General features: G+C 34.7%; 1 protein-coding gene across 3 annotated transcripts in view; it reads left to right on the top strand.

Moving 5' to 3' along the window:
* Positions 1 to 14,179, top strand: part of TRIM33 (tripartite motif containing 33) — a 156,495-nt gene that overhangs the window by 115,956 nt on the left and 26,360 nt on the right. For 2 of the 3 annotated variants that reach the window (XM_036849097.1, XM_036849089.1), the window contains exons 5-11: positions 1,156 to 1,272; positions 3,780 to 3,894; positions 5,955 to 6,101; positions 6,584 to 6,701; positions 8,134 to 8,408; positions 9,017 to 9,181; positions 12,907 to 13,107. In XM_036849097.1, the coding sequence (XP_036704992.1) occupies positions 1,156 to 1,272; positions 3,780 to 3,894; positions 5,955 to 6,101; positions 6,584 to 6,701; positions 8,134 to 8,408; positions 9,017 to 9,181; positions 12,907 to 13,107 (1,138 nt within the window). The remainder of the gene's footprint in view (positions 1 to 1,155; positions 1,273 to 3,779; positions 3,895 to 5,954; positions 6,102 to 6,583; positions 6,702 to 8,133; positions 8,409 to 9,016; positions 9,182 to 12,906; positions 13,108 to 14,179) is intronic. The other variant, XM_036849106.1, reaches the window with a different exon arrangement.

The raw sequence follows: 14,179 nt of genomic DNA, 5'->3' as shown, positions 1-14,179 counted from the left end.
TAGCTTTGTAGTATAGTCTGAAGTCAGGGAGCCTGATTCCTCCAGCTCTGTTTTTCTTTCTCAAGATTGCTTTGGCTTTTCGGGGTCTTTTGTGTTTTCATACAAATTGTAAAAAATTTTTTGTTCTAGTTCTGTGAAAAATGCCATTGCTAATTTGATAGGGATCACATTGAATCTGTAGGTTGTTTTGGGTAGTATAGTCATGGTATATCTCTCCATCTGTTTGTATTGTCTTTGATTTCTTTCATCAGAGACACTGTGTTCTTATTGCAGACTATGTATGCCTCCAGTATAGCTCATTTCACAGTGTAGTATCATTTCATATTTGTGCCTATTTATTATGAAAATATGAACAATAATGGATTTTTTTTTACCCATGTATCCCTAGCATATAGAAGAAGCCCTAAAATACTTGTTGACTTAATGAGCAATTTACACAGAGGTAATAAAACTAGCAAAGAAAACCATTCTGCCTTCCTAGCAAACAAAGAACTGTAGTCTTTTACTGTCTAATTTTCACTATTTTAATATTAGCAAATCTTAACATATACCACTTTGTTGACAGAGTTAAAATAAAACTGGTGTTGGTCATATTTTTAATTGATATAACCCTTTTGGAAAAGTTTGACAATATTTACAGTCTAGAACTGAAAAATTATTTCAAGTGGTGATTGCAAAGACAAGATAAAGAATAAAATCAGATGCAGAGTTGCACATACATTGTGACTGAAAAGACTAAGGAACTAGGTATTACAATAGTAGCAATGATTTTATGTTGTTGGAACTGTTGGTGGTTTTCCCACCTTGAAAGTATTTTGTGTAATGTGGTTGTACTTTATGATTTAATATGTATACAACTTACACCAGTATTTAGATTTTTATAAAAATGCAATCCTGAATCAAAACTCTAATTTAAGAGCACTTGAACAGTTTTGAGTAATTTTTTTTGTCTTAATAGTGGCTTCACAGTGTCAGGTTAAGAGGGAAGGGGGATTGGTAGTTAAAAGTTGCTGGTAACATAGGGGGTGTGTGGCCAGCATAGAATGTTGATCATTTAAGTAAGGTTTCCAGATTGACTCATGCAGCAGTTTTTCATTTCCAAATCGTAATCGTAAATTTTCCATTTTAAATGTAATTGTTGTTTTTGTTTTAAAGGTATCAATTTTTAGAAGAAGCTTTTCAAAACCAGAAAGGTGCAATTGAGAATCTACTGGCTAAGCTTCTTGAGAAGAAGAATTATGTTCATTTTGCAGCTACTCAGGTGCAGAATAGGTAAGTGTGTTTCCTTAAAACCATAATTTCAGTTTAAGGATTATTAAACACGATGGGTCCAGTTTAAATTTGTTTTCCTTCTGTAGTATATTAAGCATATATAGAAAACATTTTTTTGGAGGGGTAAATGGTATGTTTGAGTTTGGATTATGATAATTGTTAATTAAAGAGAATTTAATTGCTTCAAATTGTGAATACTCTTTTAGGATACATCTTTGACTGTTTTATAATTAATATGACTCTAGTCTTTGTCAGCCTTAGTTAAATGTAGAAAAACCAATTAATGTGTAGGGAGTTGAATTATAAAATTTTAACTAGAGACTGTGTGGAAGACAGGAGAGAGTATGAACAGTGGTGGACAAATTAATTTTCCATCTGTAAAACAAACATTAAAAACAGTACTTACCTTACTGGTATTATTATGAGAACACAGTTTCTGGCATATAGTAAACCCTCAAATTGTAGCTGTTGTTATTTTTATCAATAACACTATCAGTTTTTAAAAATCCTATTTTCGTTCATTTCTGAATAAACTAAATTTATTCATAAAGCAAGGGGGACTGGGACTTCCCTGGCTGTTCAGTGGTTAAGACTCCATGCTTCCACTGCAGGGGGCACAGGTTCGATCCCTGGTGGGGGAACTAAGATCCTGCATGCCGCAAAGTGGGACTAAGTTCTATAGTGAGTAGGTTAAGAAGATTAGGACTCTTAAAGGAGTCCTTAAAGACAAACACTTGGAGCTGGCATAATTAAAACCCATATATGTTCCTAGAGGTATGAATAGGGTTGATATGTATTTATTCTTCAGATTCACAAATATTGAGACTTCTAGAATATTAAAATTAATTTATGACGATTTAAAATGACACATAGTAAATACTCAAAAAGTATTGAAGATGAATGAATGAATAGTACATTGTATATTATTGATACATTAGAAAATAGTACATTAGACATTAGTAAGAATTTATAACTTTCATCTTAAAAAGTGATACCAGAGGAAAATAAAGGCTCCTCAGAGGTTGTAGATAATATGTAAATATATAGATATACACTAGTCATGGTTAGTTCTCGTGGATATGTCAGGATGTTTTTTATATTGCTGATATATTGTAGATGATATTGGAGAGGATAACTGTCTTCTCATAAATTACAGATGGATGTTCTTTCCAGAGAAAGGGTAGTGAGATAACTCATATGGCAATCCCATATTTTTATACATATATTTTGTATATATGTTCCTGAATCTATGTAGAGAAGTGAAGTTTATGTGTTACAAGACTGAGAAGGGTTGGGGAGATTATTTCATCTCCAGAAAGCTTAAAAAAAAAAAAAGTATTAAAGTAATAAAATGTCTATACTTCTCCTGTTAGACAGATTCTTCGATGACCTTTCTCCATTCTTTAATGTACCTTCATTTTTTTTGCTGCCTTCACAATTGAACATATATTATACATGCTTAAATCCAGGGGAGTTTGACTCTGCTTTCAGCATGCTTAATGGTGTTTCAACCTTTGGCTGAATCGTTTTAAGGTCGTGTGTTCTTACCACTAGTGATCAGCATTCTCATTTTTAAAAATGTCTTCCACTCATTTTAATAAGATAAGGACAAAATTGAGTAAAATTTTTAAATCAGTGCCTGAAGCACAAAGGAGGGAAAACTACATTTTTGACCCGGTGTATTCAAGTTATTCAAATTTGAATTTGGTAAATGAAAGGCAGTTTTAGCAGTTGAAAGTGTCAGTTATAGTTTGTACAGAAGTAGAATGTATAAAAGTTTAAGATTACCATCTTATGATTGTTTGTTAACATATGTATTTATACTAGTAGAATTCTTCTCTTCCTATTTTATAAATAGCAAGGTGTTGGCTATTTTCATATTTACAACCAAAACTTTCATAACTACATGGGAGCTTATACCTGTTTCTAAAACATCTAACAGCTGTTTTTAAAAAAGGAATGAAAATGTTTTATTCCCTTAACCATATACAGTAGGAAATCATTTTGAGAAGAACCTATGGAAGGGGTGTATCTGAATTCACATTTGAAGTAGTTTTAGTGAAACTAAATGCGTCTAAGCTTCCTCTTGTTTCAAAAGATAATAATAGTATTGGTTGCAGCATTTTTTTTTGCACATTGGTTCTGTTTAATCTTAATGCTTCTCAAGAACAATGTGCCATATTTGACACTAACCAGCAATCACTGATGTAAGGTGTTTGTGTATCACATTCATGTCATAGAAACTAAAGGAGATTACCATCTAGATTAATAAACTGTCCTTTATGAACTTAATTTAAAATTAATAAATATTTAATCCATTCTTTGTCTACATACATAACTTGTTTGGACCAAACTGAGTGGTCAGGTCTGCCAAAATATAAGTTGTACATTTGACAAAGGTTTAATTTTACTCGGTTAAGTGCCCAGTTGGATGAATTTCTGTAACAGTTGGTAATTCAGAGACATAGGATAAGTCTATAACCTAATGATGCATTTCTCTTATTCAGGATAAAAGAAGTAAATGAGACTAACAAACGAGTAGAACAGGAAATTAAAGTGGCCATTTTCACCCTTATCAATGAAATTAATAAGAAAGGAAAATCTCTGTTACAGCAGCTAGAGGTATGGTTCAAAGCCAAAATAAAACAAAAACTGCTTCTCTTGCTCTTTAGCTGTTTCTAATGTTTATTGAAAGCTCTTTTAGATTGGTTGGGGGTGGGTATGAAAGTAAAGTCAATTAAAAAAATTTTTTGGTGTGTTTTTTGTTGGAAAATAGGCCTTTTTCAAGTTAGTTACTTTGCAGCCCAATTTAACACTTTAGATGTATCAATTAGGAGATAGTGTTGTTCTCTTAGGAATGAAAGAATTATTACTAAAATGTGATATAAATGAAGACAAAGCTGACCTGCCACATTCCCTCTTCTCCTCCCCACAAGATAGGTCCTCAATTTAACTTTTACATATGAATGTATATTGGGAGTCTTACTGACTCATGTGTGTTCTTCACTTTATTTTTTAAATGTTCCATAGTTTTGCTAAAAATGTTGCTCATTTTGAAACTTAAACTTTAAATTTACTCATAATTTTGTTATATTAGGTCTTTGTGTTGTATATTGAGATTAATATGTGAATGTAAATTTCTAGATGAGAATCCAGTCAATTTGTGAAATCTAAATTAAGTATTAATCAAAGACTCTACTGACCATAGTTGGCTGGTTCTCAAAATTTTGTGCTTTTAAGTTGGCTTAGATGATACGGGGTTACGTTTAAAGCACCATTGAATAGTAACAATTTAAATTACATGAATATTTGATTATTTAACTTTTAATTACTATTAATCTCAAATTTTTCATAGGAGATTTTTTTTCTGTTCCATTCCTTCATAGAAAATTGTTGAAATACTAGACACAGTTATATATAAATAAAATAAATGTCAACAGAGAATTATTTCTGAATTTCTGTATTTTGAAATACATCTTGCCATTGAGACACAATTGTGAAATTAAAAGTACTCTCACACATATTGTTAAATTTTGAGGTCTCTTGCTACTGTTGTATATCCAGCCGAGTTGCAGTTAACCCTAATAGATTTTTGTTTTCAGAAGGACCTTGTAAATGGAGAGCATGAGCAAGCAATTATTTTTGATACCTTTTAATTTACAGTAAATACATTTTAATTATAGGTCTAAAGTAATGTTCTGAAACCATTTCAAGAACTTTTGAATTAAAAGATGCCTCTTAATGCTAAAATATACACAAATACCTACTGATAAATCTGCCACATATTTCTAACATGCTAATGATTTAAGCAGTAGATGTTTTCTAGTGCACTGTGTTTCTAAACTTTGTAAGATAGAGGTTTTCCTATAAGCTTTATAAAAGGGATGATTTCCAGGGAAGTTGTAAATGAAACTTCTGTCATTTGAATATTTTTATCCATTGATTTACATTATAAAATGAGTAACTTATTTCCTTAGGGAAAAAATTGTTCAGTAAACCCAGTTGAGTCAGTTTTGTAAGAAAGTGGTTAAGAATGAAGAGGCAAGTTGTTCAGTATGCTGAATGTCAAAGGACATAGGATATCACCTGTCCCTTCTGGGAATTTTTGTTCCCAGAAAGCAGTTTATTTTTCCTTTGCAGCACTTTCCTTCCACCCTCGCTTACTCCCTTGTTCTTTATGAACTTTTGTCATATAAGAAGCTTCCCTAGCTCTACTCTTAGAGATCTGGAATTCATCTTTCTCCTTTTGTCTTAAATGTTGAAAATAAGAGATTTTAACTCCAGCCTCATGCCATGCACCACAGAATTTTCTTTGGCCTGAGAAGTGTGTTAAGATCATATAAAATTATTTCTAAAGGTCAGCTCATATGTCATAGGCTCTATATATTAGATTAGCCTAATAGACACTATTTTTAACAAAGGCTCTTCATCTTCTGAAGGAAAGGGGAGATATCACTAACATTAATTTCTGTATGTGGAATGTCTACTTTGGACTATAGAACTAACTTTTGGTCCCACTTTTGTTAGTGACTTTTTCCTTGATCATAGACTCATTAAATAATGAACTTATTAAGTTATCCCATTTTTAAAAAGAAATACAGGTATTGTGTTCACTTGCAATAGAAATTATGAGTTGATTTTTTTATACAGAATTCTTCAATGAACCTCTTGTTCTGTTTCAGAATGTTACAAAAGAAAGACAGATGAAGTTACTACAGCAACAGAACGACATCACAGGCCTTTCCCGGCAGGTGAAGCATGTTATGAACTTTACAAACTGGGCAATTGCTAGTGGTAGCAGCACGGCACTACTGTACAGCAAGCGACTGGTGAGACACATAGTATCTTATTTTTCTTTAAATTGACTTTATTAAGATATTATTTACATTCAGTGAACTGCACCTGTTTAAAGTATAGATTTTGAATTTTAGTAAAAGTTATCACCATCACATCAAAATACAGAAAATTTCCGTCACCCACAAAAGTTTTCTTATTTTTCTCTATCCCTGGCCTTGGGCAACCATTAGTCTGATTTCTCTCATTTTCTAGAATTTCATATAAATGGAATCATACAGTAAGTCTTGAGTCAATCATAGGTTTTGGAGCTACCTAGTAGTATAATGTAGTTTATCACCAGAAATGGCAGAAGTTCAAGCATGTGCCTTCGATTGCTAATATCGTTTTTTAAACACTGATACTATCTCATCTGAGATGGACACTGTGGGGCTACATGAGCTTTCATGTCTTTATCTTGTATGTTTTCTCAAGTGATATTTAATTTTAAGACTAATGTGAATTTTTTCCCTTTTAGATTACTTTTCAATTGCGCCATATTTTGAAAGCACGGTGTGATCCTGTCCCTGCTGCTAATGGAGCAATACGTTTCCATTGTGATCCCACCTTCTGGGCAAAGAACGTAGTCAATTTAGGTGAGAAATAATTCGTTTTATGGCTATAACTTGGAACACTGAATTAGGAGGAGAAAGCATCTACAACAAATTTTAGATACTTACAGTTTTTAAACTTCATTCTAACATGTAAACTTTTTGGAAAATATGTTCTTCATTGGAAACTTACTTCAGCTATGTTCATTACATCTTTAAGAATGTTGAGGGTCTCCTCTGTATAGTTTTTTAAATTATGTATCATTTCTAACTTTTTCCCCACATCTTTTAAAATTGATATTGACTGTTAAATATGAGAAACTTACCAAATGGGTCTTTAGTCTTTGGAAGAATTTCTTACATGCTTAGTAGCTTATGTATTAATTGTACAAAATTGCCCACTTGAGGAGGACCTCCATCCAGTATGCTGGTGTGTCCGAATGCCATGTTCTGAGGAATGTTTGAAAGATAAGAGCAGCTCTTTTCACATGGAAGACAAATGGTCTTTGCATTTGTTACTCCACAGTGTGGACCTAAGGGCCTTAGGTGAAAGTTACAGATAGGCATACAAAACCAGCTCAATTTAAAGTAAAACAAAACCCCCCAAAACTAACCAACAATTAGAGCTGTCTACAGATTGATTAAACTCATTTTCAGAATACTCCAAGTCCTCACCATTGGAAGCTGTAAAAGCAGAGGTGGGTGGCCTTTTGTAAAAAAACGTAATCTTTGTGTATATTCGTTTGGCTATACCTTTAGATTAGGCATCGGCAAACTATTTTTGTGTGACGTGGTACCTAAGTTTGGTTTTTACGTTTTAAAGGGTTGTAAAAGCAAACAAGTTAAAAACAAAGAGTATACGACAGATTTTATGTGGCCTGCAAAGCCTAAAGTATCTGGCTTCTTACAGGAAAAAGGTTTGCGAACTCTACCTTAGATCAAACCTTACTAAAATTTGCCTTCTATCTCTAGAAAGTACCTGGCTCTGTAAAAAGGAAGGAGAATTTGTCATCTCCAAGGGTATAAGTAGTTTAAAACATTCAACATTTCCACAGAAGACAGTTTTGTAGCAATATAGTACTCTGCCCTGCACATTTTGACCATCCAAAGGCAGGTGGAATCAGTATTAGCAATCTTGAGTATCCTTGAATCTTCTCAGGGGAGAGATGATTTAGACTGCCTAGATGGGCCTCCTCTAATACTGTCTCTTTCAGCTCTTTAATTTTCTGTACATCTGTGTCAAAAATAAGGGCAGATAATATATTATTCTGAGTAATCAAAAGTCAGTTAATTGGCTTTGGACTATATTAGGTTTCTGATCTTCATCATCTTTAAACCTAGCTCCCATCCCTGCTGTGCTGTTGGAAAATTTGAGTGGTGATAGTTGTCAGAGGAAAGAGGAAAATATAATGATTAACCCACAAAGTAGATGTTAGTTGATTACATGCAAATTATTCTCATTTTTTAAATCCTTCAGGTAATCTAGTAATAGAGAGTAAACCAACTCCTGGTTATACTCCTAATGTTGTAGTTGGGCAAGTTCCGCCAGGGACAAACCACATTAGTAAAACCCCTGGACAGATTAACTTAGCACAGCTTCGACTCCAGCACATGCAACAACAAGTGTATGCACAGAAACATCAGCAGTTGCAGCAGATGAGGATGCAGCAGCCACCTGCACCTGTACCAACAACAACAGCAACAACACAGCAGCACCCTAGACAAGCAGCCCCTCAGATGTTACAACAACAGGCGAGTATTATTATATCACTGCACTATTGATATAAATTATGAAGACCTCGAGACTACACTCTGTCCTATATAGATGAGTTACACATTTCAAAGTTACTGATGGGGACAGAGCTCAAAGGTCAGTTTAAACATTTGCCCTTGGGTATGGCAGGGATGTGGGGGAGGTGTGAGGAAGGACAAGAAGTAAATACTTATGATGGGAAACAAAATTAACTCACTAGTACTGTGGAGGTATACACGTTTTTATCCCTCTATACCAGATCTTTTTTGTTTAAACGTGGTTTTGGGCCAAAGAGCCATGTTGTTTCCTCCTGAGATCTGACACGTTCTTTAGGCTTTTGTTCAAATCATTCCCATCCCTGTATCTTTCCTGCTCTCTCCCATCCAAATCAAAACTATTAATCCAGGGTTGAATAAGTTAATGGTGATAGGCTTTAAAACGCACATATACTGAGAGAAGGAGATTGGGGCAAGAGATGAGGAAAATGACTTACACTTTTTACTTTATGCCCTTCTATCCTGACAAAATTATTCTTATCATAACGTTTTATAATTGAAAGATAAATTTATAAATATTATTACATAAATGCAATTTCTGCCTTTTGCAGCCTCCAAGATTGATCAGTGTGCAAGCAATGCAAAGAGGCAACATGAACTGTGGAGCTTTCCAAGCCCATCAGATGAGATTGGCTCAGAATGCTGCCCGAATACCAGGGATACCCAGGCACAGTGGCCCTCAGTATTCCATGATGCAGCCACACCTCCAAAGACAAGTATGCCTAGAGTTCCATTTGTAAGAATCATATAATTTTAAAACTAAAAGACAACAGTTTTCTTAATCAGTTGTGGGGTGGAGGGAGGGGTGGTCATTGATACGTTTGAGAATTTGATTAATGCTATGTATCTTCTTGTCCCAGAAAAATACACATAAAATTTTTATTAAATTTTTTTTTCACATCTTTATTGGATAATTGCTTTACAATGTTGTGTTAGTTTCTGCTGTACAACACAGTGAATCAGCTATATGTATACATATATCTCCATATCCCGTCCTCTTGAGCCTCCCTCCCACCCTTCCTATCCCACCCTTCTAGGTCGTCACAAAGCACTGAGCTGATCTCCCTGTGCTATGCAGCAGCTTCCCACTAGCCATCCATTTTGCATGTGGTAGTGTATATATGTCAGTGCTACTCTCTCACTTCATCCCAGCTTCCCACCCCCAACCCTGCCGTGTCCTCAAGTCCATTCTCTACATCTGCATCTTTATTCCTGCCCTGCCACTAGGTTCGTCAGTACCGTTTTTTTAGGTTCCATATGTATGTGTTAGCATATGCTATTTGTTTTTCTCTTTCTGACTTACTTCACTCTGTACAACAGACTCATACAGACTTCATCCACCTCACTACAAATAACTCAATTTCGTTCCTTTTTATGGCTGAGTAATATTCCATTGTATGTGTGTGCCACATCTTCTTTATCTATTCATCTGTCGATGGACATTTAGGTTGCTTCCATGTCCTGGCTATTGTAAATAGTGCTGCAGTGAACATTGTGGTACATGACTCTTTTTGAATTATGGTTTTCTCAGGGTATATGCCCAGTAGTGGGATTGCTGGGTCATATGGTGGTTCTATTTTTAGTTTTTTAAGGAACCTCCCTACTCTTCTCCATAGTGGCTGTATCTCTTTACATTCCCACCAACAGTACAGGAGGGTTCCCTTTTCTCCACACCCTTTCCAGCATTTATTGTTTGTAGATTTTTTGATGATGGCCATTCTGACCAGTGTGAGGTGATACCTCATTGTGGTTTTGATTGGCATTTCTCTAATGATTAGTGATGTTGAGCATCTTTTCATGTGTTTGTTGGCAATCCGTATGTCTTCTTAGGAGAAATGTCTAAATTTTTATTAAATTTTAACAGTTTCTTTGATGTCATTAAACCCATTGTATACTTTGGGTTGAGAATCTCTGATCTAGTCCAACCAATTCATTTTACAGAAGTGAAAAACAAAGGAGCTTGTTATGTACCCACAATCATAAGAGACAATGGTAGAATTAAGATTAAAACTTTAATTTCCTAAAATTGTTCCTTTGCTCTTTTAATGTGACATTTTGACTTTTTTTTTTTCTCTTCACTCAGTATTGTTCCTTTTAGGATAGATATACCTACTCTTAAAAATAAGTGTGTTTAGAGGCATGTTTTCTAATCTTTGCTTGAATAGTAGATTATATTTGTATAGGAGGTATGAGTATAAAATTGAGGCTACTTTTGCATAGGATTTCTAGTTATATAAAAAATAAAGGTCATTTTATAATTGTCAGAGTGATGTTTCTCAAAGCATGATTTAAAGACCATCAGAATGACTGGGGCACCATGTCTGAAACAGATTCTGAACCATATCCACTGAATCAAAATTTCCAGGAGGAGAGTACTCATAAATATGTGAACTTTTACTGACTCAGATCGATCTGCATACTGAAGTCCTAGATCAGCGATCCTTCAACTTTTTGGCCCAATTACCTCCAGAAAGACTTTTGAAAAATACACACTCCCTCACATTTGAAGGTTGACATTTAAAACTTCCATTACAAGTTTAAGTTTAAATAGTTGCAAAGGACATACTGTTTAGCATATTGTAAATATTGACATTATAAAGTAAAACCCTTACATTTTTCTTGTAAGTGGATCCACTGGAGTCCCAAATACAGAGGCAAGTTCTTTTTTGAAAGTCAAAATTATATACTCCCTTTTCCCCATGGACCTGAATTTCTGTTCTACTTTTACAGAATTTTATCTTAATATATTTAAGATATAGATTTAAGATATTCACAAATCTGATAGACTTGTGAATCAGTTTGTTGTAATTTTCTGCTGGAAAGATGTCTGTTGCAATTTGAAAATTCTTAAATTTCCAGTTTATAATGCAGTTATTAAGCTTTAAAACTTTTTCTTTAGACCAAATTTTCATTACAGTTACTCCTATACAGTTGTTTAAACAATATATTTACATGGTTTAAGATTATTAGGAAACAAAAATAAAATTCTTTTAAATATACATTTCTTTATTAGATACATGGAGCCTTCCCCCTTCCTTCATTTATGCACGTTTGTATGTCTGTTACCTTGTAACAGTAATAGAGTAAGTCAGAATTCAACGCCGATTTTTATTACTAGTTTTTTTTGTTGTTGTTGTTTTCATGTGATGCTCAGGAAACTTGTTCACAAAAATATGTATCTGGGAATTCAAAACGAGTTTTAAAATCTTTTTTTATCAGTTGACAACTTCTTCAGGTCTTTCTTTGTTTTTGTTGATCACCAAGTATCAGAACCCACTCAGAGATTACCCAGGTTTCAGAGTCAGGCACTTTGTCAGCAACTTGACACCTTTATTTTCAGCTGTACCTTTGTCTGTCTCTTCAGGAGATTTTTTGTTTGTTTTGTTTTTCACCCTGGGGCAATATGCTAGATAAGATTGGGAATGAGTTAGAGATACGCTGTTTTGTATTTTGTTTTTGGAGGAGAAGGGCAGTTGTGAAAGAAGTAGTTGGAAAAAAGAACTCACAGACCATGGCACATTCATAGGTAAATTGGGTTTTCTTCAGGAAAAAAGTATATATGAAGGTCGACTATCTAGACTTTAATTTCCTTAAAAATATTCACATACCCATGTACCCCTTAGTGTACTTGGAAAGCCTTCAAGTATTACCGGGGGCAGGTACACCCTTTGGAAAGGTGCAGAAGCTACATAATTGGATTAACCAACCATCTCAGAACATTGTCCTTAGACTTTTGGGCCCCTACAGAAATCACTGAATGTTAGAATTTTAAGTTTTTAAATACTTCAGATGATTTATATGTGTATAGTAATTTATTTCCCAAATATTTTAATCTATGTACTATCTTAAATGATCCTCATAACACTCCTCATAAAGACAGGTATCCATTTTCATTCGTCATTATCCACATTTCTAAATTACCAAGATTGTGATTTGGCCTAAAATCACGTAGTATTAAGAGTCAGGAATTGATACCACGTTTCCATTTGTAAATTCGTTGTTCTTTCTACCATATCAGTTACATAATACACAATTATACAATTAATTATTTTTATTTTAAAAAGGCAGAAGTGTCAAAGTAAAATATAGGCAGAAGAGTGGCTTTCCTGGTCTGATGTTTGAAAACTTCAGGGGCTTCCAGATCATCTATTTATATATATCTTTGTTATGAAGTAAAATCATATCACCAGTCTGACAGGGTACAATTATTGGCAAGTCTATTTTTTTTCTAAATACTACACAAAAATGAATAGAAAAATGATAAGTTTGAATTTTATTTTTCCTGCATAAGTTTGAGAGGGCCTACTTCTTTGTCTCTCAGCCACAGGTATCAAACTCTGAACTTGTGTATCCTTCCTAAACTGAAACTTGTTGTCAAGGTATTGTTCATATTTGGATATCCTGGCAGATCAAGTAATGATAACATCTTTTTTCCTAACAGCACTCAAACCCAGGGCATGCTGGACCCTTTCCTGTTGTGTCGGTGCACAACAACCCAGTCAATCCAACCAGCCCTACTACAGCTACTATGGCAAATGCAAATCGAGGTCCCACCAGCCCATCTGTTACAGCAATAGAACTAATTCCCTCAGTTACCAATCCAGAAAACCTTCCGTCTCTGCCAGATATTCCACCCATACAGGTTTGTATTTAAGTTGAGTGAGAGATTTAAAACCTTGTGTTAATTAGGGACTTAGAGTATATATTTCTGGTTGTTTTTGTTTTTTTTAATTCAGGAGCAGTATTTTTTTTGAAATTTCCAAAAAGTAGAGTATAAATAATTTGAATTTTAAAAAGTTCTGTGTACTAAAACTAGCACTCCTCAGTATTTTAAAGCTACAGAGTGTCAGCTTTGCTGATCTTTCTGTCATCTGCTAGCAGGCAAACTTTGTGTTAAATGAAACACTTCTGATGTAGGTTTAGATCCAGAGAGGAGGCCCAGTACCAAAATACAGTTAAATTTTTGTTAGTCTTCTGTTAGGTGCAAAAGGGATAGTCAACCCCGGGTGCAAACAGGTTGGACTGAGAAAGGAAGAGGTTGGAAGGTCTAGATATTAGGCATGTGGCGGAGGGGGGAGGGGGGGTGTATACTGAGAGAGGAAGTAATAATGAGGAGTAGAAGATGGAATGGGAAAGGCCTCTGAGCTGTCTTGTCCCTTTCACCTGTGGCGTTTTCCTGAAGAAAAATATCATTCAGTGCCTTCGGAAATTTCATAAATTCATTTGGATTAGAAGCATTTTATTTTTAAATGTAAATATAAAACTTGAAGGTTGTACTGGGTCATTTCAAGCATTGTATGAGTTATTCAGAGTCGGGTCACCATGGGAGCAAGGAGCAGTGAAATTACCAAGACACTAGGACCCATGACTCTCTACTCTTCGTTGCGGTGTGGAGGCTTCTCACTGCAGTGGCTTCTCTTGTTTCGGAGCACGGGCTCTAGGTTCGCGGGCTTCAGTAGTTGGCGGCACGCGTGGGCTTCAGTAGTTGTGGCACACGGGCTTACTTGCTCTGTGGTATGTGGGATCTTCCCGGACCAGGGATCGAACACGTGTCCCCTGCCAATGCAGGCAGATTCTTAACCACTGTGCCACCAGGGAAGTCCCTGTAGTGGTGTTGAGAGTACTGGACTACTGTATAGAATGGGAAATTTGGAATATATCAATAAAAAGTAAAATTTATAAGTTGTAAGCTTATAATTTATAAACTTTCAGTT

Source organism: Balaenoptera musculus, chromosome 1 (assembly GCF_009873245.2).
Source record: "Balaenoptera musculus isolate JJ_BM4_2016_0621 chromosome 1, mBalMus1.pri.v3, whole genome shotgun sequence".
NCBI classification, from domain to species: domain Eukaryota; kingdom Metazoa; phylum Chordata; class Mammalia; order Artiodactyla; family Balaenopteridae; genus Balaenoptera; species Balaenoptera musculus.
This window is presented reverse-complemented; position numbering and strand designations above follow the sequence as displayed.